The sequence below is a fragment of the Stegostoma tigrinum genome, chromosome 1 (genome assembly GCF_030684315.1).
Source record: "Stegostoma tigrinum isolate sSteTig4 chromosome 1, sSteTig4.hap1, whole genome shotgun sequence".
Lineage (NCBI taxonomy): Eukaryota > Metazoa > Chordata > Chondrichthyes > Orectolobiformes > Stegostomatidae > Stegostoma > Stegostoma tigrinum.
Genome location: NC_081354.1, coordinates 28,582,482 through 28,608,377, shown reverse-complemented (window position 1 = coordinate 28,608,377; position 25,896 = coordinate 28,582,482). Strand labels below are relative to the sequence as shown.

At 40.0% G+C, this 25,896-nt stretch overlaps 1 protein-coding gene across 9 annotated transcripts in view; it reads left to right on the top strand.

Annotated features, from left to right (window-relative positions):
- inpp4b (inositol polyphosphate-4-phosphatase type II B) overlaps window positions 1-25,896 on the top strand; it is a 698,832-nt gene that overhangs the window by 338,616 nt on the left and 334,320 nt on the right. For 5 of the 9 annotated variants that reach the window (XR_009443252.1, XM_048533451.2, XM_048533444.2 and 2 more), the window contains one exon: window positions 2,483-2,599. The exons of the other annotated variants lie outside the window; for them this stretch is intronic. Coding sequence is in view for 3 of the 5 variants with exons in the window: in XM_048533451.2 (XP_048389408.2) it covers window positions 2,483-2,599 (117 nt within the window). In the remaining 2 variants the exon portion in view is untranslated. The remainder of the gene's footprint in view (window positions 1-2,482; window positions 2,600-25,896) is intronic. 9 annotated transcript variants of the gene reach the window in all.

Genomic DNA, 25,896 nt, shown 5'->3' with positions numbered 1-25,896 from the left:
GAAGGTGAATGGATGGAAGTGTGGTTGCGGGTTAAATCCCAGTTAACAATTAGCTTTTGGCTTTCCCTGATAGTTAAGATGGTTTAAGGTAGTGAATAGCTAGAGTAGGTCTGTAGTTTATGCTGAGTAGGTCCTCTACCAAGTAAACATTTAGATAGATTCTGTGTCCTTAGCCTAGGGAAAGGAATTTGTCTTGTATTCCCTTTACTGATGGATTTTTTTCCCAGTGATTTGGGCTGGAAAATGCATGCGCTAGCTAGGAAAGGACAAAGTTGGGTTCAGCTATGATTTTTCCTGATTTGAACAGTCTTTTTTACACTACAGTTATCCTCTACCCCTAAACCTTGGTCACTTAAGGGAAACAGCAAGAAGCACCTCAACCAAATGGAACTGTGTACTGGGAATGTATGGAAAAGGAGAACAGTCAACAATTGCAGACACAAACAGCAAGCTGGTGGTGTATTAGTAATGACACTGGACCAGTAATCCAGAAAACCAGGTTAATGTTCCAGGAGATGGCGCATTGTGGAATTTGAATTCTGTAAAAATCTGGAATTAATGGCAACTATATCATTGATTGTTTTAAAAGCCATACAGTCCACTAATGCCATAGAGATCTACAGCACTAAAAAAGGCATTTGATTCCTTCTGGCTGTGCCAGTCAAAACTAATCACCTAACTATTCTAATCCCACTTTCCAGCACTTGGTCCAGTCTTGTATGTCTTGGCATTCCAAGTGCATATCTAAATACTTCTTAACTTTGAGGTTTCTGCCTCAACCACCCCTACAGGCAGTGAGTTCTAAATACTCACCACTCTCTAGGTGAAAAAGTTTTCCCTCAGATCCCCTCACATCTTCTGCCCCTTGCTTTAAATCTGTTCACCACACCCGCCTCATTGATCCCTCCATCAAAGGAAAAGATAGTTTACCCTATCTATGCTGCTCATAATTCTATATGTTTAATCTCCTCTGCTGTAAGCAAAACAGTCTCAGTCCATCCAAACTCTCTCTTTATAACTGAAACTCTCCGGTGTATGTAGCATCATGGTAAATCTTCTCTGCACACTCTCCAGTGCTACCACATCCCTCCTAAAGGAAGAAGATCTGTTGTCCTTAGCTGGTGTGACCTATGTATGACTTTAGAGCCACAGCAATGTGGTTGACTCTTAAGTGCCCTATTCAATGGCCCTAGCAAGTCATTCAGATTAAGGGACAATTACAGATGGGCAATAAAGGCTGGCCCTGCCAATGACTGCCATAATTCATGCATAAACAAAAATAAAAATTGAATGCAAACAGAGTGGGTTAATTTTTTCAGCTAACTGGAGATGAGTGAGGAGGCAGGAGGACTGGAATTATGTTAGAGAAAGATGTTGGATGGGGAATGCAGCCTTTTCCTTATGTCATGGGATATTCCCAGTGTGAGAGCATAAACAGCGTAGCCAGACATCAAGTAGTCAGGCGGGACACTGAAAGTCCCATGTAAGAGCCACTTCTGTCTCTCATTGGTGTTTTGCCTATGCTAGGAGGGCCTGCCAGTTGACTCCCAGCAGCTCCCAGGATGGATTCCTTTGAGTAGATGCTTCACAAGTCCAAGAAGCTGACCCCTGTTAACAGCCTGGGTGCTTGTACTTGTATTTTGGCAATAAAATATTCAGCCCATTGGTATTATTGTGCAAATTGTACCTGGCCCATCTCAATGGAATTAAACTCGCCAGTCATTCTGAAAGACTTTCAGTGTAAATATGGACATTTACTGGATGGCTTGTGTTATAATAGTGGTTTTGGATGGGATGAAGCTGAAGCTCAAAATAATGGTTCAGTAAAATATCTGCATAATGGCTTCACGTCTTAAAATCTTCTTTCCTATAAGTTTCCATATTCCATTTCCTGTTCTTCTAAGAAAAGCTCTTTTAGAATAGAGGTGAACTCTAACTATAAGAGTTAGAGTTTTTTGCATCAGGCTTTAAAATTAGAATGACAGTTGCATCAACAATGGACAGTGGTGCATGACAGGTGCAATTAAAATAAAGAAGCTTTCCACATGAGTATAACGGGGTTGTAGCAAAGCTGCTGCATCCAATCTGAGTGCTGGTATTGACTCCAAAGTAGCTAAAAAACACAGTTACAGTAAGGAAGGAAATGCAATCCTTCCATACATAGTATTAGAATAAAGTGCATTAAGTGAACATTAACAAAAAAATGACAATTATGGACAAAGCCATTTAGAGGCACTGCTAGACACATGATAAACTGCTGCTTGAATAATGATGGGTTTCAAAATGATACTGATTCTATAATGGCTAAAGGTAATGCTGTTAATATTCTACGGGTTTCACTGATTTAGCTGCCTTTTACTGAGCTGCTGCTTTTAAAGCTTCTGTTTTCATTTTTGGTACAATCATCTGTCATTTCTTTCTATGCTGCCTGGTGCACAGCTGTTAGCTTACTGAGACAGGCCTGTTTGCTTGTGGCATGCAGGGAACAAGAGATCCAGTGTTTTTGACTGGTGCTGCTTTCCCACCGGGCTATCCCATTTATGAGGAAACACTGGTGAAGTTAACTGTCTACGATGTCAAGGAGAAATCCCAAGAAACCGTGAGTATTTAATTCCTTCAATGATTTACATCTTCTCGATACACAAAAATGTAAAAGCGAAGAACTTCACCTTTTTCTAAGGTGTCTAAACAGACTAATTAATATATATTTGCTTAGCTGACAGTTTGAGTCGCTATGTTGAGTTAAACAGAATAGAAAATGTCTGGCACAGCTCATCAAATGAAAGACAGACCATGTTTAGCCTGAGTTCTGTCTCTGTGTATAATATTGTGCAGTTGCCTTGTTGAGCAGTAGTAATTAAAACCTTCAAACATATGGAATGCACTGATGTACTCCAGTCAGGAAAAGACATTGCATCAGTCTGAAAATTACCAAATTTCACTGTCTGTACTCCCTTCTGTTTTTGGGGAGATTTATTTCATTTCACTTTAAGAAGATTGCATCACTTGCTTTCCAGACCTTGACATTGTTGCTTGTGCTGTCATTTTATTAATTTGTTGGTGGAAAGTCTTGTAATGTATTTGTGCTATCTTAATTCCAAGAATGCAGAAAAAAGGAAAGGTTTCCTCTGATGTTCATTATATCGAAGGGAAAGATTTAGTCTGTAAAATTACAAGTATAACTTTAATTAAGAAAAGTGAAATAGTGAAATCACAGAATTATAGACTTATTAGTCTTGCATCTGATACGAGCAAATTATTGGAATTTGTAATTAGCAACAGACCAACTTAGCACTTGGAGAAATTATGGATTTGTAAAGGTTAGATCATGACAAACAAACCTGGCTGCATTTTTTTTGGAGAACTAATTAAGGTAGTTGAAGGGGAATGCATTTGAAAATGGTTTATATGGACTTTTAGAGGCTCCACAGAAGTTTATTAGTGAAATCTAAATCTCATGGAAAATGATGACAAATTATTGACATGGTTTTGCAGAAAAGCAAATGAATAGCTGGTATGCACTCCATTTGGATGGAATTGATAAGTGATGTCCCAGTGGAGTCTGTACTTGATGTTTCAGTATATTTGGTAGTTACTTATATAACACAATAGAGAGTTGTACACTGAGGTTTGCAAAAATGCACAGATTGGTGCCATAGTAAGTAATGAGCTCAGCATGTTGAACTCAGAAAGATAGATCCGATTATGTTTCAAATAGTGAAAAGTTAGGAACTTATGCATGTCAATATGCCCCTCACTAAAATAATCCAGCACCAAAACACGAAAATATCCCAGCACCAAAGAAATCAAAATGCCGAATGAGAGATTAACCTTTTTATTTTAGCCTGCTGGTTATAAAAAGGATAATGTTTTCCGGCAGCTGCAGAAAATCATGGTTAGATGATATTTGGAGTGCTGCCTGCAGACCTGGGTGCCACAATTTAAAAAGAATAAATTGAAGTTGGAAAACATGGAATACAAATTCATCAATTTCACCAGTACTCCAACATTCAATTATGAAGAGGAGTTTCATAAATTTAACACAGCAGCAGGTGAAATTGAAATTCAATTAATTCTGAAACTGTCGTCAATTGTTGTAAAAACTCTTCCAGCTTACTAAGTCCTTTAGAAAAGAAAGTCTGAAATGTTTACCTGGTCAGGCCTACAAATGTGACAACAAAGCCACATCAATGTAGGTGAATTTTAATAGCCCTCTGAAATGGTCAAAAAGCAATTAGGTTCAACCACAGTTAAGGATGGGCAACAAATGCTGGCCTTACCAGATCCAGCAACACCCACATCCTATAGATATAATCTGCCAGAGATAGTAGGAACTGCAGATGCTGGAGACTCTGAGATAACAAGGTGCCGAGCTGGATGAACACAGCAGACCAAGCAACATCAGAGGAGCAGGAAAGTTAATCTGCTATCTTGTTAGTTCTAGACATAGCATATGGATTGGTTATATACATTTACAGAGTTATCTCTCAAGCATGCTAATCTTTTTTTGTTCTCAATAAAGGTGATATTCAGTATCACAACTGTGTTGTGAAACACTTTTCTAAATAATAAAAAAGGTCCATTCTCTAGACTCATCAAGACCTGCTTGTAGTAGTTTTGCATCTTCTATGTCCTCACACTCACTTGTAGATTTATAACAAATAAATATCAAAACTTACATCTAGATAATTTCTGAAGTTGATAAAAAGCAAAGCTCTTAATCTTGCACTTGTGGAACATCACTGGTAACTAGTTTGCAAACGTGATAACATTTATTCACAGCCACTTTGTATCTATGGTCCTTCAGTCAATTCTTAACCTATTGCTGCTAATTGGCATTCTTCTACAAAGTTCTATCTGACAGTGTACGCTCTTGTGAGATATTTTGTCTAAGGTTTCCTGAAAGTCCAGCTGGAAACTGTCTGCTGGTTTCCATCATCTGCTAAACTGGTGACATTTTTGAAGAATTCATTTAATTTCAAATGACACAGACTTCTTTACCAGTAGCCACGTTGAGGTTCTCTTGTGGCATCTTCTCAATTTAACTGGTCAGACAGAAAGAAAATAAAGAATAAACCATTCATAAGACCTTTGAAACAATGATTGATAGGGTATTTCTTATAAACCTTCCAAAAGTTAGCTGGTATTGATGTCAAATTAATGCACCTGTTGTTACCTACCTCTGCCTTATCGCAGCTTTTTAAAATTTGACACTTTATTATCATCCTTCTACTTTGAAGGACCAACTTGGAATCTAGCATTAAAAAAAACTGTAGATCCTAGAAATCTGAAACAGAAACAGAAAGTTCTAAAGTAACTCAGTGGGTGTGACAACATCTGTAGAGAAAGACCAGAAAGTGCCAGACTTCCTGCATTAGACTTGCTGCATTTCCCCAGTACTTGCTGTTATTATGTCTTGGAATCTAGCAATCTATTAGACATGTGGATACAGTTGCTCAGAAGATCTTTGGGTGGATAACAGTGCTAGTAGCTCCACTAATCAGCCACAGGAGACACCCTAATTAATTTTGATGCTAGCAATTTTAACAGCATGTCTTCTAGCCATGAATGATATGATATGATCAATTAATGTAATTTGCCAACTGTGCTGTGCCTTGCAAACCTTTCTTATCTGTCCCACAGAATCATTGTTTAGTCAAAAAGCTTTCCTGCAAACACCATAACTGTTTGCTATCCTCTGTTCTATTAATTGTTTCACTCATCCAAGAGCAGTTTTGGCTTTGGTTTGGTTGTAATTGTGTCCAATAATTGTTATTTTCCCTGGAATTGTCCACTTCGAACAGACAGAATCTTGATTTTACATTCATGTGATTTGTGGAAGTTTCCAAAAGATTGGAAAATAGTCAATGTAACTCCTTTATTCAGAAGGAAGGGAAACAGTAAGCAGGAAACTGCAGGGTATTTTGCTTAGCATATAGCATCTTCCCTGTGACATATTATTATTCAAGATTTTAGAGGAAGGCTTTTAGGGAGTTTTGACATAATCAGCCAGAGTCAATATTTTAAAATTTATTCATGGAATGTGGGTGTCACTGCCTAGCCCAGCATTTATTGCCTATCCCAATTGCCCAGTGGGCATTTAAGAGTTAACCAAGTTGCAGTAGTTCTGGAGTCATATGTAGGCCAGACCAGAAAGTAGCTCTCACAGCTACTCCTCAATTCTGTGATAATGGGAACTGCAGATGCTGGAGAATCCAAGATAACAAAGTGTGGAGCTGGATGAACACAGCAGGCCAAGCAGCATCTCAGGAACACAAAAGCTGATGTTTCGGGCCCCTGATGAAGGGTCTAGGCCTGAAACGTCAGCTTTTGTGCTCCTGAGATGCTGCTTGGCCTGCTGTGTTCATCCAGCTCCACACTTTGTTATCTCTACTCCTCAGTGCTGTTCTATCTGTTCTTTTCTTTCCCACACATTGTCGTTTCGTCTTCTGATTTGTAGTTTTCTTCCTCCTGCTGTTCTGGTGATTAAAATAAATATATCTTCCTAAGCAACTTATGTAAATGTGTTACCTGAAAATCTGTATAACTAAATTTCCAACAGTTTTTTCCCTATAAATTTCATTTGCCTGTACTCCAAAAATTAGAAGCCTGCTTTTGAGAAAATCTGTAACAGGATTTTGTTTAGAAACATCACATGGTATATAAAGGCTTATTGAAAAGTTTAATTAACTGGACAGCTAACCCTTTTGCTCCAGTATTTGGCAAACTTTCCGATAATATCTTAAAACATTAAATGCAAATAATTATAATGCCATTAAAAATCAGGTGACTTCTGGCAGGATCCGCTCTAGGTGATTCTGAACCTGAAGTAAAAACTAAATAAAGATGAACTTGCATAGCAATCTAGGAAATACACGCGTCCTATTTTTGAAGGATTCCTGTCAACAAGAAGAACTACAGCATTTATTGTCTTGTTTCGCCATGGGCAGGAGATGTGAAAAAGAAACACAAGCAAAATCTTATAGGCACCCAGAATAAAGTGGACTCTGTTGTCAAATGTGGCAGAATTGTGTGAGAAGTCCCATAAAGCCTATCTCGATGTTGGATGCAACTTTCTGCAGCTTTTAACTAAGTTCTGGGTGTCGAGGTAAGATTCTTGCTAGGAAGTGGCAAGTTGACAATTTAAGGGGAAAATATTGCCGTTGACAATATTGATTAGTGCATATTTCACCTTATTAATATGCATGTTCCTATACTACCACCATATGTGTACTAGGTGCCAAGAATTCTTGCTATGAAAGTCAGAATGGGTGACTGGTGACTTGTTCACTATTTGCTCCATGTTGGATACCAAGTGCCAATGTCTGAGGCATGCCCCATGGGCGATGGTCACATGCACCCAATATCTGTGGACATTGTCATCTGACATATGCCAACCTCTAAGAGCCTGCATAGAACATCCACATTTACTTACACTGCACTTCAATATTGCATTTTGGGGTGCAATGCCAACTATCAGGCTACAGTAAGAACACTTTGCACTCCAGGATACACACCTATCGTATGGACTGGATCAAGATGCATCTGCAGGCTGTTTTCATGTTCTGTTAGTGCATACTCAAATCTGCGTGCTCACAGCATCTCTGTCTTGCCTTGCTTTGCCATTTTTGCACCTTGCCTCTTAGCCAAACATACCAATCTCTTTAAAAGACAATATTGTGTCAACAGAACTACTTACAGATTAGTTACTAAACCCCTTCGTTCTCACAGAAAGCTCACAAGACACTTGGTCAAAATTCAGACATCTAAACTCAAAAGTAAACTGTCGTGATACACCTTATATTACAATGCTTCAAAATGGAGATCCAGTATGACGAGTGCATTCATTTCCAAATATTACTGTTGTCAGTTTATTTTTCTACTTAGGTTGTTGGAGATTCAGTGTTGATAATGCCATTGAATGTCAAGGGGCAATGGTTCGATCCTGTCTTGTCAGAGATTGTCATTGCCTTGAACTTGTGTGCTGCGAATGCTATTGGTCACTTATCAGCCTCAGCCTGGATATTGCCCAGGTCTTGCCACATATAGAAATGGGCTGCTTCAGTTTCTCAAGAGATTCGAATGGTACTGAACATTCTGTCAACATCAACAAGCATCCCCATTTCTGACCTTATGATGTGGTGTAGCAAAAATCATTGGAAAAGCATTTGATGATGGTTAGGATCAATGCACCAACCTCAGAAACTCTTGCAATGATGTCCTGACATAGAGATGACAGACTTCCAACAACTATAACCATCTTTCTTTGTGCTAGGTACAATCTCTTTGTCTGCTTCCCTCTTTCTTTTTCTTGCTCTCTCGGCACAATCTCCATCTATTCATCTCTGTTCATCCACTCTGACCCCCTGGTCATCAGCATTATTACCACCCTGCTGCTTTCAGTTCTGATGAAGTGCCATTGGACTCAAAATATTAACTCTGTTTGTCTGTCTCAGATGTTGCCCAACCTGCTGAGTTTGTCTAGCACTTATTGTTTTTGTTTCAGATCCCCAACACCGGCAATTCTTTGTTTAGATTTAGCATTTATTTCCATAAACAGATTTTTGGTAAGAAAATGTCACTTGATGGCACTGTTGGTGGTCCTTTCCATCACTTTGCTGATGACAGAGAGCAGACTAATGAGGTGGTTTAATGCTGGGTTGGATGTTTTCCTGTTTTGTGTGGCTAGGACATACTGAAGCAATTTATATCACTGTTAGCTAGGTGCCAGTGTTGTAACTGTGCTGGTAGACTTGGTTAGGATGCAGCTTATTCTGATGCAGAAGCCTATAATACTGTTCCCACAATGTTGTCATGCTCCATAGTTTTTCCAGAATTCATTGTGTTGAGTCATTTCTTAAAATCACATGGAGTGAATCAAATTAGCTGAAAACTGCCACCTGTAATGCTGGAGCTTCTGGAGGAGACTGTGATGGATCATCTACTTGACACTTCTGGTTGAAGATGGATGAAAATTCTGAAGATTATGCCTTCTGCTCATATGCTGGATTTCCTAATAGTCAACGATGGGTATATTTGTGGAGTCTGTTCTTTCACTGAGTTGTTTAATTATCCACCAAAATTCACAATGTGATGTGGTAGGACTTAGAGCTTAAAGCTGATCTCTTGGTTGTGGGATCACTTATTCATATCTATTGCATGCAGCTTCTGTTTGACATGCAAGTGGTCCTGTGCTGTAGCGTCATCAAGTTGGCATCTTGTTTTAGGTTTGCTAAAGGTGTTCCTGGTTTGCTTTCCTCCACAATTCACTGAACTAGGATGACTCCTATGGCTCTATGGTAATGATAGAATTTGGGATACACTGGACCATGACGTTACAGATTATGATTTAATACATTTCTGCTCCTGCTGCTGATGGTCCACTGGGCTTCACGGATGTCAGCTTTAAGTTGCTAGACCTGTTTGAAATCTGCACCATATAGCATGGATGGTAGTGTCACATAGTGTAATGGAGAGTATGTTCATTGTGAAGACAGGATTCTGTCTCCTCAACAACTATGCGAAGATCACCCCTACTAATAGTGTTACAGATAGATGCATTGGCATTGATGATGTTAAGCCTGTTTTTCCTTCTTGTTGTTTCCTATACTACTTGTTGCAGACTCAGTCTTTAGAACTGGGCCAGCTAAGGCAGTAATGATGCTACTGAGTCAGTCTTTGTGATTGACGTTGATGATCCTCAACTAGAGTAGGATCAACTCAATTTGATGATCATCCTACTCACCGCTTAAGGAGAAGCTACAAAGGTTGGTCTGACCATTACCAGGATTTTAGAAAAGACCTTGTTAAGCATACCTAGCATATGAAAATATGAATTAACAGTGACTTGACAAAATATCAAATACTCATGACAGGTAAACTATATAATGAGCAGAGAACCCTGTGACAAGCATTGGTATGTTTCATTATTAGAGTCACCATTTTCACAATGAAGAGGAAGACACTGACTTTTGGGCTGCAATTAATGAAGGATCTCATGGCTATATTTTCTTCTAATGCAACCAAGCAGAAGAGGGAGGTACTGCAGGGTTAGGATTGGCGATGACATTATTGTGAAGTTAGATAATATGATAAAAGGCATCAATGTATTTCTAAGATCTGTAAGAATGCCACTGAAACAGTGGTACTACGTTGGTCAATATTAATGCCATGCGCAGAGGAGAATGCTGGACCAATTCCCACTCTATATGTTCCAAGATACTTCTACATCCAATTGTGTTGTCTCAGAACTGCTTCAAAGTCTATTAGACACTAAGATATAAAACAGAATGACCTAAATATCAAGTAGGCTCTGTGCAGTTCTGCCACTACAGGCTTTTTGTCAAGAGTAGCAGCTTTACATAATGCCAAATACAAGTGGACAGTACTGCATAATAATGTAAGAGGCATCATTGATAAAATTGGCTGTTCATATATTCCTATTCTGCTGCAAGAAGGTATATCATGAAAATGTTAACTCTGATTCATGCTAAATTATAGAATATTAAATATTATTGGTGGCATAAAAAAGTTAATAAAATCTAATGCTGTGCAAAATTCTCTGATGCATTAAAATTGTTAGTCAAGTCCCAGTGCTACATTTCATAAGAATGCTACATTTGCCCATGGGCAAAACTAAAATTATTGTATTTGACTATAATTTTGAATAGCCTACCATCAATATGGGTGAAGTTCTTGGCTGAGTGACCATTATAGCAACATGAAAGCGATTCTGTAGGCCAGAGAATACTAAAGGAATCAAGTTAATGAAGTTCAGTAAACTTCCTGAAAAAGAAGAAATCTACATTTTTAACAAAAGACACCAATTGAAAAGATAACCAGGTGCAGAGCTGGATGAACACAGCAGGCCAAGCTGCATCAGAGGAGCAGGAAAGCTGATGTTTCAGGCCTAGACCTTCCTTCAGAAAATTCTTCAGACCCAATTGAAAAGATGACTGCTCCACAAAGATGCAACAATTATTTCAGTCTCCACACAGAAAGGTGATTCCGTCAGTTAATGTGGAATTTTATTGCTTTTGATTAAAAAGCTGTCACAAAAATGCTTTTCAGCCCTATGCCTCAAAACATTACTGACTCAATTAAAATTAGAGGGGGTAAATTTAAAACAGAAATGAGACAACATTTCTTCAGCCAGAGAGTGGTGGGCTTTTGGAATTCATTGCCACGGAATGCAGTGGAGGCCAGGACGTTAGATGCCTTCAAGGCAGAGATCGACAAATTCTTGATCTCACAAAGAATCAAGGGCTACGGGGAGAGTGCAGGGACGTGGAGTTGAAATGCCCATCAGCCATGATTTATTTGGTGGAGTGGACTTGATGGGCCGAATGGCCTTACTTCCACTCCTATGTCTTATGGTCAATAATTCTAGAGGTACAGTGATTTTCAGAGAAAGTTATAACTCTAGTAGTTTTCAATCACACACCTTGAATGCTGTGCTACCATTTGCCATTATTGGGAAACATGCAGAAAAAAATTATTATTCTGGGGCCATTCATGATTTTTAGAAAATATGAATATCTGTTGTGGTCTGTGATTCAGATTCATAGAAATATTAAACCATGTTAATTGATTTTTATTTCAGTTCAATTCAAGGAAGAAAACTGTTATTCTGTAATATAGATGGTATCAGCAGGAAATGCATGACTGATAATTCTACATGGACCCTGCATGATGCATTTTTAATCATTCGATTTTTTTTCTTGCTCAGATCTTGCTCAATTTCTTAATCGTGTTTGTTCAACAACATCTTTGGAATTATTTTCATGGAAAGATTAAAATAGCTAAGGCAAAGGAGCATGTAGTATTTCCAACTGGGAAATGATTCAATGTGAAGAGATTCCCAGCCTCAATTAAGACAAAAGGATGATCACTTGTGAGATTTTCTTTGTAGAGGATTGCTCCAGAGCTGCATAACAAAAGAATGTGCGGCTCATGGCTGACTGACATGCCACAGTGAAGAGCAAATGAAAACTCTCTCAGGCAGTGCGTTCCATATTTCTATCATTGTCTAGTTGGAAAAGTTTTTCTCAGATCTCCTCTAAACTGGTCCTCCTAATTAAGGAAAAAAGTTATTTCATTGCAGTGAGTTCAGGAGAAGGTTAACTTGGTGTGGAAGGATTGCCTTATGAGCAAAGGCTAAACTGAAATTTAAATTAATGAGAGGTAATCTCATTGAAGTATATAGAATCCTTAAAGGGCTTGACAGAGTAAATGCTGAGAGGATAGTTGTCCTCTTGGGAGTTTCTAGGGCTGGAGGGCATAGTCTCAGAATAAGGTGGTGGGGGAGGATCACCAATTTAAGACTGAGATTTGAAGATTTTGTTCTGTCAGAGGGTTCAGAGTCTTTGGAACTCCTTGCCACAGAAAGCTTTATGGTAGAGTTCTTGTATGTATTCAAGGTTGTGACAGATCGATTCTTGACCAGTGGGGGAAATCAATGGTTATGGGGAAAAGGTAGGAAGCTAAATGTGAGAAATGTCGCATAAACCATGATCCTATTGAATGGTAGAACAGGCTCAAGGCTATTTTGTTTGGTCTCTTGGCCTCATGTGATGTTTGACCTGATGGCATGAGACTTCATGGGCACTGGAGGCAATTTTCAGGACTCCCACATGTCAGTTAGACCGTGCAAGGATAGCAGATTTTTCTCCTTACAGAATATTAGTGAACCAGATGTTTTTTTTCCAACAGTCAACAATGGTTTGATGATCATCATTACACTTTTAATTCTAGATTTTGAAAAATTTCATCAGCCATGGTGGGACTTGAACCCGTCTCCCTGGAGCATTACCTGAATCATTAGTTTAATAGTCTAACTATGATACCATTATGCCATTTCCTCCTAGGTCGATAGTTGTTTCAGCGACAAACCTGCCTTTTTAGAGGAAGAATAGTGTCTATTGTGCATTGCAGCAAAAGAAGATTAATGTGAATCCACAACCTTTTTTTACTCACTCACAGGATGAGGGCGTCACTTGCCAGGCACCATTAATTGCGCATCCCTAATTGCCCAGACAGCAGTTAAGAGTCAATCACATATTGCAGCAGCCATTACGGTGCTATCTTTATTTACAAAGGAGAATAAATAGAAAACTGCTTGTATTCTTCCTTCCTACACACTTTCAATTAATGTATCTGTTTTCTTCTTTCTCTTTGAGTATCTTCGTTCATTTCTATTTGATTGAATCTGTTCTTTAAAAATATCTGACTGTCGTAACTGAACTTTGATTTTGACTATCAACTCCATTTAATGGTTTGGACTGTGACATTGCCTGATGTTTTTTAACCAAGACCCTCACTTGATTTTACCAATGCATTCTTCGATATATGCAAACTTTCAGTTATCAATTCTGCTTTCTTTCTAACTCTCACTTGTAGGAGGAACTTGAATGTTGGGAGGTGTGGAATACTCTCCATTTGTCAAATTTCCTCTTTCAAACAAATAATCTACATGACACCGACCCAAGTCTCTTTCTAAAATTCACTAGTACGTGAGTCCACCTAGATTTTTTTTTGATAATAGCTCTAACCTTATACTTCATTTTCTGGTCTTGATGCTTTTCTACAATGAACCCTCTGGTTAACATCAAAACTTAGAAGATAGGAGCAGGAGGAGGCCATTTGGTCCTTCAAGCTTGCTCTGCCATTCTTCATGATCATGGCTAATCGTCTAACTCAGTAACTTAATCATGCTTTCTCTTCATAACCTTTGATCCCATTTGCCCCAAGTGCTATATGTAGTCACCTCTTGAATACATTCAGTGTTTTGGCAACAATTACTTCCTGCGGTAATGAATTCCACAGGCTTACCATTCTTTTTGAGTGAAGAAATGTCTCCTCATCTCCGTCCTAAATTGTCTACCCTGAATCTTCATACAGTGACCTTTTTTTTTCCTCATTCATTTGTGGAATGTGGGCATTGCTGGCTGGCCAGCATTTCTTGCCCATCCCTAGTTGCCCTCGAGAAGGTGGTGGTGAGCTGCCTTCTTGAACAGCTGTTATTAGGGAGGGAATTCCAGAATTTGACCCAGTGACAGTTAAGGAACAATGATATATTTCCAAGTCAGGATAGTGAGTGACTTGGAGAGGAACTTGCCATATGTCTGCTGCCCTTGTCCTTCTAGATGGAAGTGGTCATGAGTTTGGAAGGTGCTGTCTGAGGATCTTTGGTGAATTTCTGCAGCGCATCTTGTAGATAGTACACACTGCTGCTACTGAGCATCGGTGGTGGAAGGAGTGACTGTTTGTGGATGTTGTGCCAATCAAGCGGGCTGCTTTGTCCTGGATGGTGTCAATTTCTTGAGTGTTGTTGGGGGCTATACTCAGCCAGGCAAGTGGGGAGTATTCCATTATGCTCCTGACGTGTGCCTTGTAGATGGCAGATAGGCTTTGAGGAGTCAGGAGGTGAGTTACTCATCACAGTATTCCTAGCTTCTAGCCTGCTCTTGTAGCCCTGTGTTTATCTGGTGAGTCCATTTGAGTTTCTGGTCAATGGTAACCCCCAGGATGTTGATAGTGGGGGATTCAGTGATGGTAACACTATTGAATGTTGAGGGATGATGGCTGGATTGTCTCTTATTGGTGATGGTCATAGCTGGGCATTTGTGTGACGTGAATGCAACTTTCCACTTCTCAGCCCAAGCCTGGATATTGTCCAGATCTTGTTGCATGTGAATTTGGACTGCTTCAGTATCTGAGTCATGAATGTTGCTGAACATTGTGCAGTCATAAGCAGACATTCCTACTTCTGCCCTTATGATGGAGGGGGAGGTCATTGAGAAAAATCTGAAGATGGTTGGGCCTAGGACACTATTCTGAGGAATGCCTGCAGAGATGTCCTGGAGCTGAGATGACTGACCACCAACAACCACCACCAACACGACCATCTTCCTATGTGTCAGGTATGACTCTAACCATCGGAGAGTTTGCCCCCTGATATCCATTGATTCTGGTTTTGCTAGGCCTCCTTGATGCCACACTTGGTCGAATGCAGCCTTGATATCATGGGCTGTCACTCTCACCTCACCTCTGGAATTCAGTTCTTTTGTCCATGTTTGAGACAAGGCTGGAATGAGATCAAGCTCTGAGTGACCCTGGTGGAACCCAAACTGTGCGTCGCTGAACAGGTTTTTGCTGAGCAGGTGCTGCTTGATAGTACTGCTGATGACACCTTCAATCACTTCACTGATGATTGAGAGTAGACTGTTGGGGCAATAATTAGCCAGTTTGGATTTGTCCTGCTTTTGTGTACATGACATACTTGCAAGTTTTCGCATTGTCGGATAGATACCAGTGTTGTAACTGTACTGGAACAGCTTGGCTGGGGGAACAGCAAGTTCTGGAGCACAAGTCCTGGTACTATTGCCGGAATATTGTCAGGGCCCATAGCCTTTGCAGTATCCAGTGTCTCCACCCGTTTCTTGATATCACATGGAGTGAATGGAATTGGCTGAAGACTGATATCTGTAATGCTGGGGACTACTGGAGGAGGCCAAGATGGATTATCCACACAGCACTTCTGGCTGAAGATTGCTGCAATTGCTTCAGCCTTATCTTTTGCACTGATGTTCTGGGCTCTTCCATCATTGAGGATGTAGGGATATTTATGGAGCCTCCTCCTTCAGTGAGTTCTGGACAGAGTCACCGTTGGGAATGTCTTTCCTGCATCTACCCTGTTCAGTTCTGTTAGAATTTTGTGAGTCTGTATGTGATACCTCATCATTCACCTGAACTCTAGCAGAAACAATCTCAACCTAGTCAATCTCTCCTCATACATCAGACCTGCAATCCCCAGAATCAGCCTGGTAAACCTTTGCTGCACTTCCTTGAGAGCAAGATCATTTTTCCTCAGAAAACGAGACCAAAATTACACATAATATCCTAGGTGTGGCCTCACTAAGGCCCTATCTAATCACCACAACACATCCCTGCTGCTGTCCTCAAAACTTTTCACAATGAAGGCCAACATACCATTTGTCTTCTTTACCACCTGCAGCACCTGCATGCTTATGTTCAGTGACTGGTGCGTAAGGACACCCAGTCCTGCTGCACACCCCCCTCTCCCAATTTATAGCCATTTAGGCAGAAACATTGAACTCTCCTAAGTATCCTGCCTCAGGCATCATTCACTGTTATCAGTTTTGGCGGGTTTTTTCTTACTTTGCTATCAATGCTAGTCTTAAGCTAAGCAAAACTTGTCCTCAAAGGGTGTGTTAACATTTGCCCCAAAGATATGAGATCTGTTTTTGATGGATTATTCTGTAACAGATATTATGGCATCAAGAATGATGCCAAATCCAATCAACCTGATAAAATTGAAATACTCAATGACCCTCAAAATTAATTCCAGTGGCTCCTAACCAGAAATTTTGAATCACTAAAACTAGATTTTGTGAATAATTGATAATAGATTCCAAATCTATAGCTTAGTCAAAAGTATTAACAACTTTTATTAACAAAACAGCAGCTTTAACAAAATTGAACAATATGGTACTCTAATTAATGTTTATGATTTGAAACCAATCCTCTTTAACTCTAGCCCCACTCCCTCAGAGACAGACAAAAGACTCAGGTAAGGGATTAATAAAGGGTAAAAATAAATTAGATGTAACTGGCCAGTTCACATAAGCAGACTCCATGATCCATAACATCACAGGCGCATGGGGTTGTATCTTACTTGCATTCTGAAGACATTCTGAAGATAAATGCAAATAGCTTCCAGTAGGCTTTGAGGGATAGTCACTTCATACTTATCATTGAGATTCTTTTCTGTGAATTTTCAAGAAGTTGATGATAATAGGACATTCAGGGAGCAATCAAACCTTATCCAATGGCTCTAGCAGGCACAATACTTCTGACTTGAATACAGTTCAGAACCAGTTCAAATTTTGATTTCTTTTTGTTAGATTGGTTGATTATTTATGAGACCCCAGTTAACATTCAATGCCTGCCATCTGTTTAAGCATAATTCTTCTCCAGACCTAAAATATCCGCAGTGTTCTTTGAACAAGAATCAATTTGAAATTAACTTTTAGGACTGCTCTCATAAACAAATATCACATTTTGTTTTTTTTTAAACAAAAGCTGCTGGTCACCTTGAGTTCACAGTTCCAAACCAAAAATGGTTTAAAAAATGTAAAATAATGAATGTATTAACACAGAAAACATTCTAGCTTGTGTCAAAGAAGCTTGCATTGAAATTACTGCTGACCACAACAGAGGGTCACAGTCATAAGAAATCCATTTATTCGAGGGTTAGTGCATCGCTGGAATTGGAGTTGTGGATGTTCTTTTGTTTAAAGTTTTTAATATGATATCATATAATACCCCCATCGCAGTTCTTGGTGGTCAGCCTCTTATCTTGAGTCTGTGACTCTGTTAGGGAAGCGACTTCTTTAAAAAAAACAAAGCACTGCGAACACTGAAATACAATTTGAAAATGCTAGAGAAATGTCGGGCAGCATTTATAAGGAGAGAAACAGAATAAACTTTTTGTATTCTTCATCAGAACAAAAGAACCAATTTCTTACTGTTTAACCTGTCAAGCCCGCTCAGAATCTTATGTTTCAGTGAGATTACCTTATTCTTTTAAATTCAAAGAGACGGATATTTGGTGTCTCAGGGCATCAACCGAAATGGGGAATGAGCAGGGAAGTGGAGTTGAGCAGAAGAACAACCATGATTGTGTTGAGTGGAAGAATATATTGTATAGCCTAATTGTCTTCTACTACTCCTACTTCTAAAGTTTTTATGATTCCTATGGATCATTTCTCCTGATTTCCTGTTGAATTTAATTTAATCGGGTCCTTGATGCCACAGTGGGTCACTTGCTGCTTTGATGTCAAGTGTGGCCATTCTCACCTGCTTGTGGAATTCAGCTTCATGTCTGTGTTTAAACAAAGATTGTTATGAAATATAGGAAGAGTCAAAACTGAACATGGGTAATCAATTCGTTGTTGACTGCAGTTTGATAGCACAATTGATGTGTCTTTTCATCACTTTGCTAATGTATGAAATTAGGTTGATGGCATACATAATAGAACTTTTTCCGGGACACTTGTATCTCCTGTCATGGAAGAGGACCAAAATGAGATGCAGTCTTTTAATTGATACCTAGCCAGGAACCTGTATAAAAATGTGTCTTACTGTATCTAATTATGGTGGCTGTGTTTCTGACTCCCTGGATAATGTGCATATAAATGCATAATATGACATTTCTTCAGCCAGAGAGTGGTGGGCTTGTGGAATTCATTGCCATGGAGTGCAGTGGAGGCCGGGACGTTAGATGTCTTCAAGGCAGAGATTGACAAATTCTTGATCTCACAAGGAATCAAGGGCTACAGGGAAAGTGCAGGGAAGTGGAGTTGAAATGCCCATCAGCCATGATTTAAATGGCGGAGTGGACTTGATGGGCTGAATGGCCTTACTTTCACTCCTATGTCTTATGGTCTTATAACACTACATTTGTATATTTTAAAAGACTTCTAGTAGATGGGGCACTTTGACCAATCATACCCAGACTTATCAAAATCTATTTTTCGCATACAAGTTCCTCATAGCCAAGTGTATCTGTGTAGCAAACTTTTCTCCAATGTATTCCTCCAGATCATTGGCGAAGATCTGCAGACCTAACACTGATATCTGCAGGACTGCATTTAGAAACAGTTCAAAAACCAAGTTGCTGGAAAAGCTCAGCAGGTCTGGCAGTATCTGTGGAGGAGAGAACAGAGTTAACGTTTTGGTTCCGGGGTGACCCTTCCTCAGAACTGTTTCTGAACAGTTCCCTATACAGGTTTTTTAAAAACTGAAATTATGTTAATGAGCCTGTAATTTTCTGCTTCTGTCTTTGTTATTTCCACGGAATGAATTACCTGAAGTTCTCTGCAGCCCGTGGCAACCATTCCATGACACAGTGAGGTGTTAAATATATGATCAACAGAGTAGCAAAGTGTAAATTTCTTTTTGGGTACTCCCAGGTGAACTCTGCCAGGGCTAATAGCACAATGTATTTTGCTGGGATTCTATGGTGCGGTGGTATTGTCCCTACCTCTGAGCCTGGAGGCTCAGTTTCATGTCTGTTCTCGAGGTCTGTAATAACACCTCTGAGCAGGTTGATTAGAGAATATATAAGGTGATTAAAGTTTCAGTGGGAGAGCACTTTGAGAATAGTGACTAATTCTGTAAGTTTTTGGATACTTATGGATAAGGACAAGAGTGGACCTCAGGTGAAGGTGTTCAATTGGAGAAAGGCCAGCTATGACTGAATTAGGCAAGAATCGGAGAATGTGCATTGGGAGTATCAGTTTGAGAGTAAGTCCACATCTGACATGTGGGAGTCTTTAATCAACTAGTATATAAGAATGTAGGCAACACATGCTCCTGTGAAAATGAAGGACAGGAGTGGGAGGACTCAGGAACCTTGGATGACAGAAAATTATTAGTTTAGTCAAAAAAAAAAGAAGCATACCTCCGGTCTCGGCCTGAGCCTAGACCTGAGGTTTTATCCATGAGGAGAGGTTGAATGAACTTGATTGTTTTCACTGAAAAGATGAAGGCTGAAGAGTGATCTGATAGAGATCAACAAAATTATGAGAGGCATAGATAGGGTGCATAGTCAGAGGCTTTTTCCCAGGGTGGAAGGGTCAACCATAAGAGGGCACAGATTCAAGGTGAGATGGAGAAAGTTTAGGGGAAGAAGTGCAGGGAAGATTTTTCACATTGGGGACAGTGCGTGCCCAGAACATGCTGCCAGTGGAGGTGGTGACCCCAGGGATATTAACAATGTTTAAGGCATATCTTGATAGACACATGAACAGGTGGTGAACAGAGGATTGGAAACTGTGCAGGGGCAGTAAGCAGTGAGTCAAAGTAAGGATTAGGAATTGGCACAGGCTTGGTGGGCCAAAGAGCCTGTTCCTGTGCTGCATTGAATCATACTGTGTTGTAGTAATCCAATTTACTTTGCCTTATCGTAGTCAAACGTTATCTGCACCTTCTCTGGCAGCTTAAATGATAGCATTGATCCTATGATATTTCGGAATAAAAGCCTAATGTGAACATATGTAAAATCAATTCCCAACGCAGTAATTCTGAGCTGAAGACAATAAGGTCGCAGATGCTGAAAGCCTCAATCTATTGGTGTGAGGCTTGAAAAGCACAGCAGATCAGACAGCATCCGAGGAGCAGGTAAATCAATGTTTCAGGTCAAAAACTTCATCAGGACTGAGTTTCAGCCTGAAATGTTGACTTACCTTGCTCCTTGGATACTGCCTGATCCACTGTGCTTTTGCAGCTTCATACCTATAGACTCAGAATTCTGAGCTGAAGTTCCTTGAGTTATTAGCACAATGCAAGTGGGTTAATCTGGCTTCATAAGCTCTCCATAAACTTCCCCACTGTTGATGCAGCACATCTTCTGTCTGCCATCTCTATTCAATCTTATTTTATATTAATAAATGAACAATTTATTTAAATATTTTACTTAGTTCAGTATTTTCAAAAATCTAACTTAATTATTTTAAGTTATTAATTTAATGAAGCATTAATTATGGGTTTCTAGTTCAAATGCTTACTGTCTCAAATTGAGCAAACTATGAAGGCAGGGGAGCTCTTCTATATGCCTCAGCATTGAATTTCCGCTCTGACCAAATTCTTACCATTTCATTCTATTTATGATGCATTCACGTCACACTCTGTGGTTACATGCTGTATCTGACAGCATCAAGCAATGGCAATGTTAATTTGTTATCAGCACTGCAATTTCTAAATGCTAAGTTCTCATCTATGCCTTGTCAACCTGAAGAAGTTGGACATGAAGCTAAATAGTTTGAAGGAGTTCCCCACCAAACTATTTGAAGGAATTACGAAATTCTTACAGGTTAGTTGCTGCATTTATGTTGTCTGGTAGCTGGAACAATTGCAAGCATTTTCACAAGTTTTCCATATTTGCTGTTACAAGTCCCAAAGAGATCAATAAATTTGAATTCCCAGTAGCCAAATTAAAGGATTTTCATGATGAGAGTTCAAATTTCATGACTTCTTACAACCAGATAAATTCTAATACCCAAACTACATTTATAGGGGAGGGTGACCTTGGAGATTCCTCACCCTGGCTAAAGCTGGTCAGACTCTTTTTCTTTTTGTGCCATTTTGTTCTCTTTACCCACTACTATATTCAGCTTTCATTATCTACCCTTTAATTTCTGTCCTCTAGGGTACGTCACCACGCCAATCCATGCCTGTAGACTTCAATCCTTGACTTTCATACTTCCTTGCTGGTGTCTCAAGTTGACTTTCACTTCGATAAACATCCTTTGCCAGACCTGTTGAAGCACATATCATAGAATCACTACAGTGTGGAAGCAGGCCATTTGCCCTATGAAGTCCACATCGACCTTCCGTAGAGCATCACACCCAGACCCATTCCCTACCATAGACGCTATGGGCAATTTAGCATGGCCAATCCAACTAACCTGCACACCTTTGAATTGTGGGAGAAAACCGAAGCACCCACAGGAAACCCACGCAGACATGGGGAGAATGTGTAAACTCCACACAGACAATTGCCCAAGGGTGGAATCGCATCTCGGCCCCTTGTGCTGTGAGGCAGCAGTACTAACCACTGAACCACCATGCTGACAGCATTGCTTACTTGTGAACAACTCATGAAAGTCTTCCTCAGGTCATCCTACCAACATGTGCGACCAGGAGGCTAATTTTCACTCTTCCTTCTTGTCTCTAGCATCCTATTATGGACTCATCATTTGATTTTGCTGTCGAAGCTCCTCGCCACCTCTGCCTCTATGATGTTTTCGCTCATAAACAAAGCCATCCATAATCTCATTTTAGATGATCTCATTGACATCACAGATTGCAGGTAGCGGGTGATGACACCTTCCCTAATGAAGTATTCTGTCTTCCTTCAACCAGTAAAATTCTGGTAATCTGAATCAAAAACTGAACTCTAGAAATATTCAGCAAACCTTGTAATGCAGAGAGAAAAACAGTGTTGACATTTCAGGTCAAGTGTGACTGTTTGTCAGAATAGACTCATTCTGTTGCGTGGCTGCTGAGTAATGTTCCAGTGTTTTCTGTTTTTTTAAAACTTTACCTGCTTTCTTACCCAGACTAATATGGTGGTGGTATGGCTCTTAACAACAAATCATAATCTGTCTGTCTCCAACTTCTTTAAGCATCTTCTCTTCCTTTGAACATCTCACTTTGTTTCATCCCTCTTGGATTTCATTTGTAATTCTTATTCACTACAGTGCACCAAATTACCATGCTAGTTTTCTCGCTCTGTATCGTCATTTTCCTCCTCCCTCATCTGTAAACTGACTGATATCTCATCCTTGGTGATCTCATCCTTCATTTGTACTTCTCATATTCTTCCTCAACTGAGTCCACTTCCCCATCTATCCCCTCTTTAATCTCTTGTATGCTCACATTCAATCCATATTTGCAGCCACTTTCTTGGCTTTGCCATGTCCTCATGCCAATTACAGATCAAGTTACCTTAGATCTCTGCCTTATATTGCTCTCAGCCCCCATCCATATCCTCCTCACAACTCTACTCCTTCAATATTAGCCCCAGATGAGAATTCTCTCTTAATTAATTTAGCAACTCCCTTCCTAAGATCCCTGCACTCTAAACTTTGGCCACCCATTCAACGCAGCATTTCTACATCTACTGAGATAACAAGGTGTGGAGCTGGAGGAACGCAGGCCAGGCAGCATCAGAGGAGCAGGACATTTCGGGTCTGGGCCCTTCTTCAGAAATGGGGGAGGTAAAGGGATCTCTGAAATGAATCCGAAGAGATTAACAGAGGGTTGCAGTGGGAGAGAGATACACTGAGGTCTTTCCAGAGGGAGGACTTCTTCAAGGTAGGCATCCTTGGAAGAAGCTTCGTCGTGGGGTTATAACTCATTCAGAGATAGTAGGAACTACCAATGCTGGAGTCTGAGATAACAAGATGTGGAGCTGGAGGAACACAGCAGGCCAGGGTCTCCCTCCCACTGCAACCCTCTGATAATCTCTTTGGATTTATTTCATAGACCCTTTACCCTCCCCCATTTCTGAAGAAGGATCCAGACCTGAAACGTCAGCTTTCCTGCTCCTCTGATGCTGCCTGGCCCTGCTGTGATCCGCCAGCTCCACACCTTGTTATCTCAGACTCTAGTATCGGTAATTGCTACTATCTCTGAATGAGTTTTAACCCCACTGCGAAGCGTCTTCTAAGGATGCCTACCTTCAAGACATTACCCTTCTCCCTCTGGAAGGACCTCAGTGGATCTCTCTCCCACTGCAACCCTCTGGTAATCTCTTTGGATTTATTTCAGAGCCCCTTTCTCCTCCCCCCTTTATGAAGAAGGTTCCAGTCCCAAAACATTAACTTTCCTGCTCCTCTGATGCTGCCTAGCTACTGTGTTCCTCCAGCTCCACACCGTTTTATCTCAGACTCCAGCATCGACAGTTCCTAGTATCTCTACAGCTTCTGATCTGCTCAGTACCATCATCTCCACTGTCAATTCATCTGTCCGCATTAATACCATTACGTCCTCTCATCCTGATCACTCTAGCAGAATGCCCCTCATCTCCACCCTGCTAAATTCAACAGATGCATACTTACTTGTATGTTTGTTGGAGAGCTGGCTTTCCTTGCTAGATCTGGCTGTATCATCCTGGAATGCAAAGTTAAGTATCAGTACGGTCCCATTATCCTTGAACCTACTGCCATCTGACAGCTTCTCAAGAAAAGCCATTGGCCCCTTGTGTTTTGCAAATTACAATCCCATCCCTTACCTCAATTCGCTCTCCAAAGACCGTGAATCTGCCGAATCCTGATCAGCTTTCTGCCTTGCAAAAGCACCAAATTGACGCTTAATAAAAGTCACAAAAAGTCTTTCTTCAGTGCTACTGCCCAAGATGTTCTTAACACATTATATAAAACTGCTTCTGGATGTCTCCATGGACTTTGGTTCTGAGTGTGCAGGATCAGCAGATCTCTGGTGTGTGAAACACTTGGATCTGTACACCCAGCAGAATTCTGCTGGAACAGATCTACTGTGAGACTATGTCCTTTGGGATTTGGCATCTGTGCTGTTCTTTCCTTTGTGCATTCCACTCACCTCTCCTTTCCACACTTCTAAAATGTCGACATCTGAGCTTCTGATTGGAAATGATTTTTATCCTCAGTGCTTTCTTCCTCTTCCTCCTCTCCTATCTGTGAAAGATCCAGTTCTTGAGAATTTATTGTGCTTTTTGGGAAGTGAGGAATGATTTCAGGTGAACATTGTAGTGGCTGATGTACAACTTAATTGTTCATCCATGTTCGTATTCCATTGAGCTTGACTCATTCTTTGCTGACATACAGTCATGTAGAGACAGGGGGTTCTATGCTAGACTTTGGGACAGCTCTTGGGAGTTCTGACAATTATGCCATATGAACAGTGTAGTTGAGCTTCTTGTTATCATGCAATGAACCAACTTGTTGATTAATACCAGGGCTGCTTCTGTGACAACTGTATGGTTGTGTAGCCTGTGCCACCAACCATTAGTTGGACACAGGAAGTTGATGGCAGTGAACTACGTGAAACAACTCTTGCTGTGAAACGCATGCAGAGGTGGCAGAGACCATGGGTGCCGGTATTGTCAATTGTGGCCATTACACTTCTTGTAATTATTCTTGTAGTTCATTATAAAATCTGTCATTTTGTAGCAAATAAGCTGCCAAGTTGTTTTGTTTTTAGTGAACAGTTGGCATATTTAGTATTCTAGCCCACAATCCTTTGAGTTAGTGTTGGATCCTCCAATTCTAGCCACTTGCTTATACATGATTTTCATTGTGTCGCTTTTGACACCTCTGGTTTCAATTTCTGAGGTCCTCAGCTCTAGAATTCCCTCCCAACCATCTCTATCTTTCTGTTCTCCATTGAGGATGCTCCTTATTGCTTACTTGTTTAGCCAAGCATTTGGTCAACTGTCCAAATAGCATGTTATGTAACTCAGTTGAAATTTTGTTTGATAAGTTCTTGTGGTGAACCTGAAAACATATTGCACTGCTAAAGACACTAAATAAATAAGTTGTTATGATGTGGTGCTATAATTAGCTTTGGTATTTATGGTTTAGAAAGTAACATTGAGGAGGGATCCTGTTCCCGATTACTATCCAGCACTAAGTACTTTAAAATGTCTATGAATGAGATTTATTTATATATATGGTCAGACTCCATGGAATTCCTCCTCTCTGCTTGCGAGTATTGTAAGCCCTCATCACTTCAGTGTTCACAATGAATCAGAGCCAGATATCTAAAGGAACACACAGAACTACCAGTGCTCTCAGGAGACGATTTAAAGATCAAAGAACCAAAATATATAACTTTATGCACATTTTACGTTAACAAATGAAACTGATTACTTTTCAATAGGGCCTGTTTGTGTGACTTTGTGATCTTGCATCAGCAGCAGAATGGATAAAATGCAATTTTTACGGGGGATTTTGGAAATCTGGAGAGACTCTTGGTGAGTCCTTGCCCAGAGCTTGCAATGAGAATAGCAGTGAGACAATCGACATTTCTGATACAACAAAATCTGACATCAAATTCTGATAGTAAACATGGAAATACAGAAGTTGCTGTTAGAGTTGCATTGCTGTTCTGTAGGGTATGCTATTTTTAACTTGATGTTGAATTGAATGTAATGGCATGAATGCGCTATCCTTTCCAACCAGTTCATCACTAAAAGATAGCTGCAAGCTTCTAGGTATGGTGTCTTTCAAAATAAACAAGATGGGTACACTTAATCAGAGACTTAATTACTTAGCAGTGGAGGATCATCAGTTTATCCTTGGAATTGTGTGTTCTCTTCTACAAGCAGAG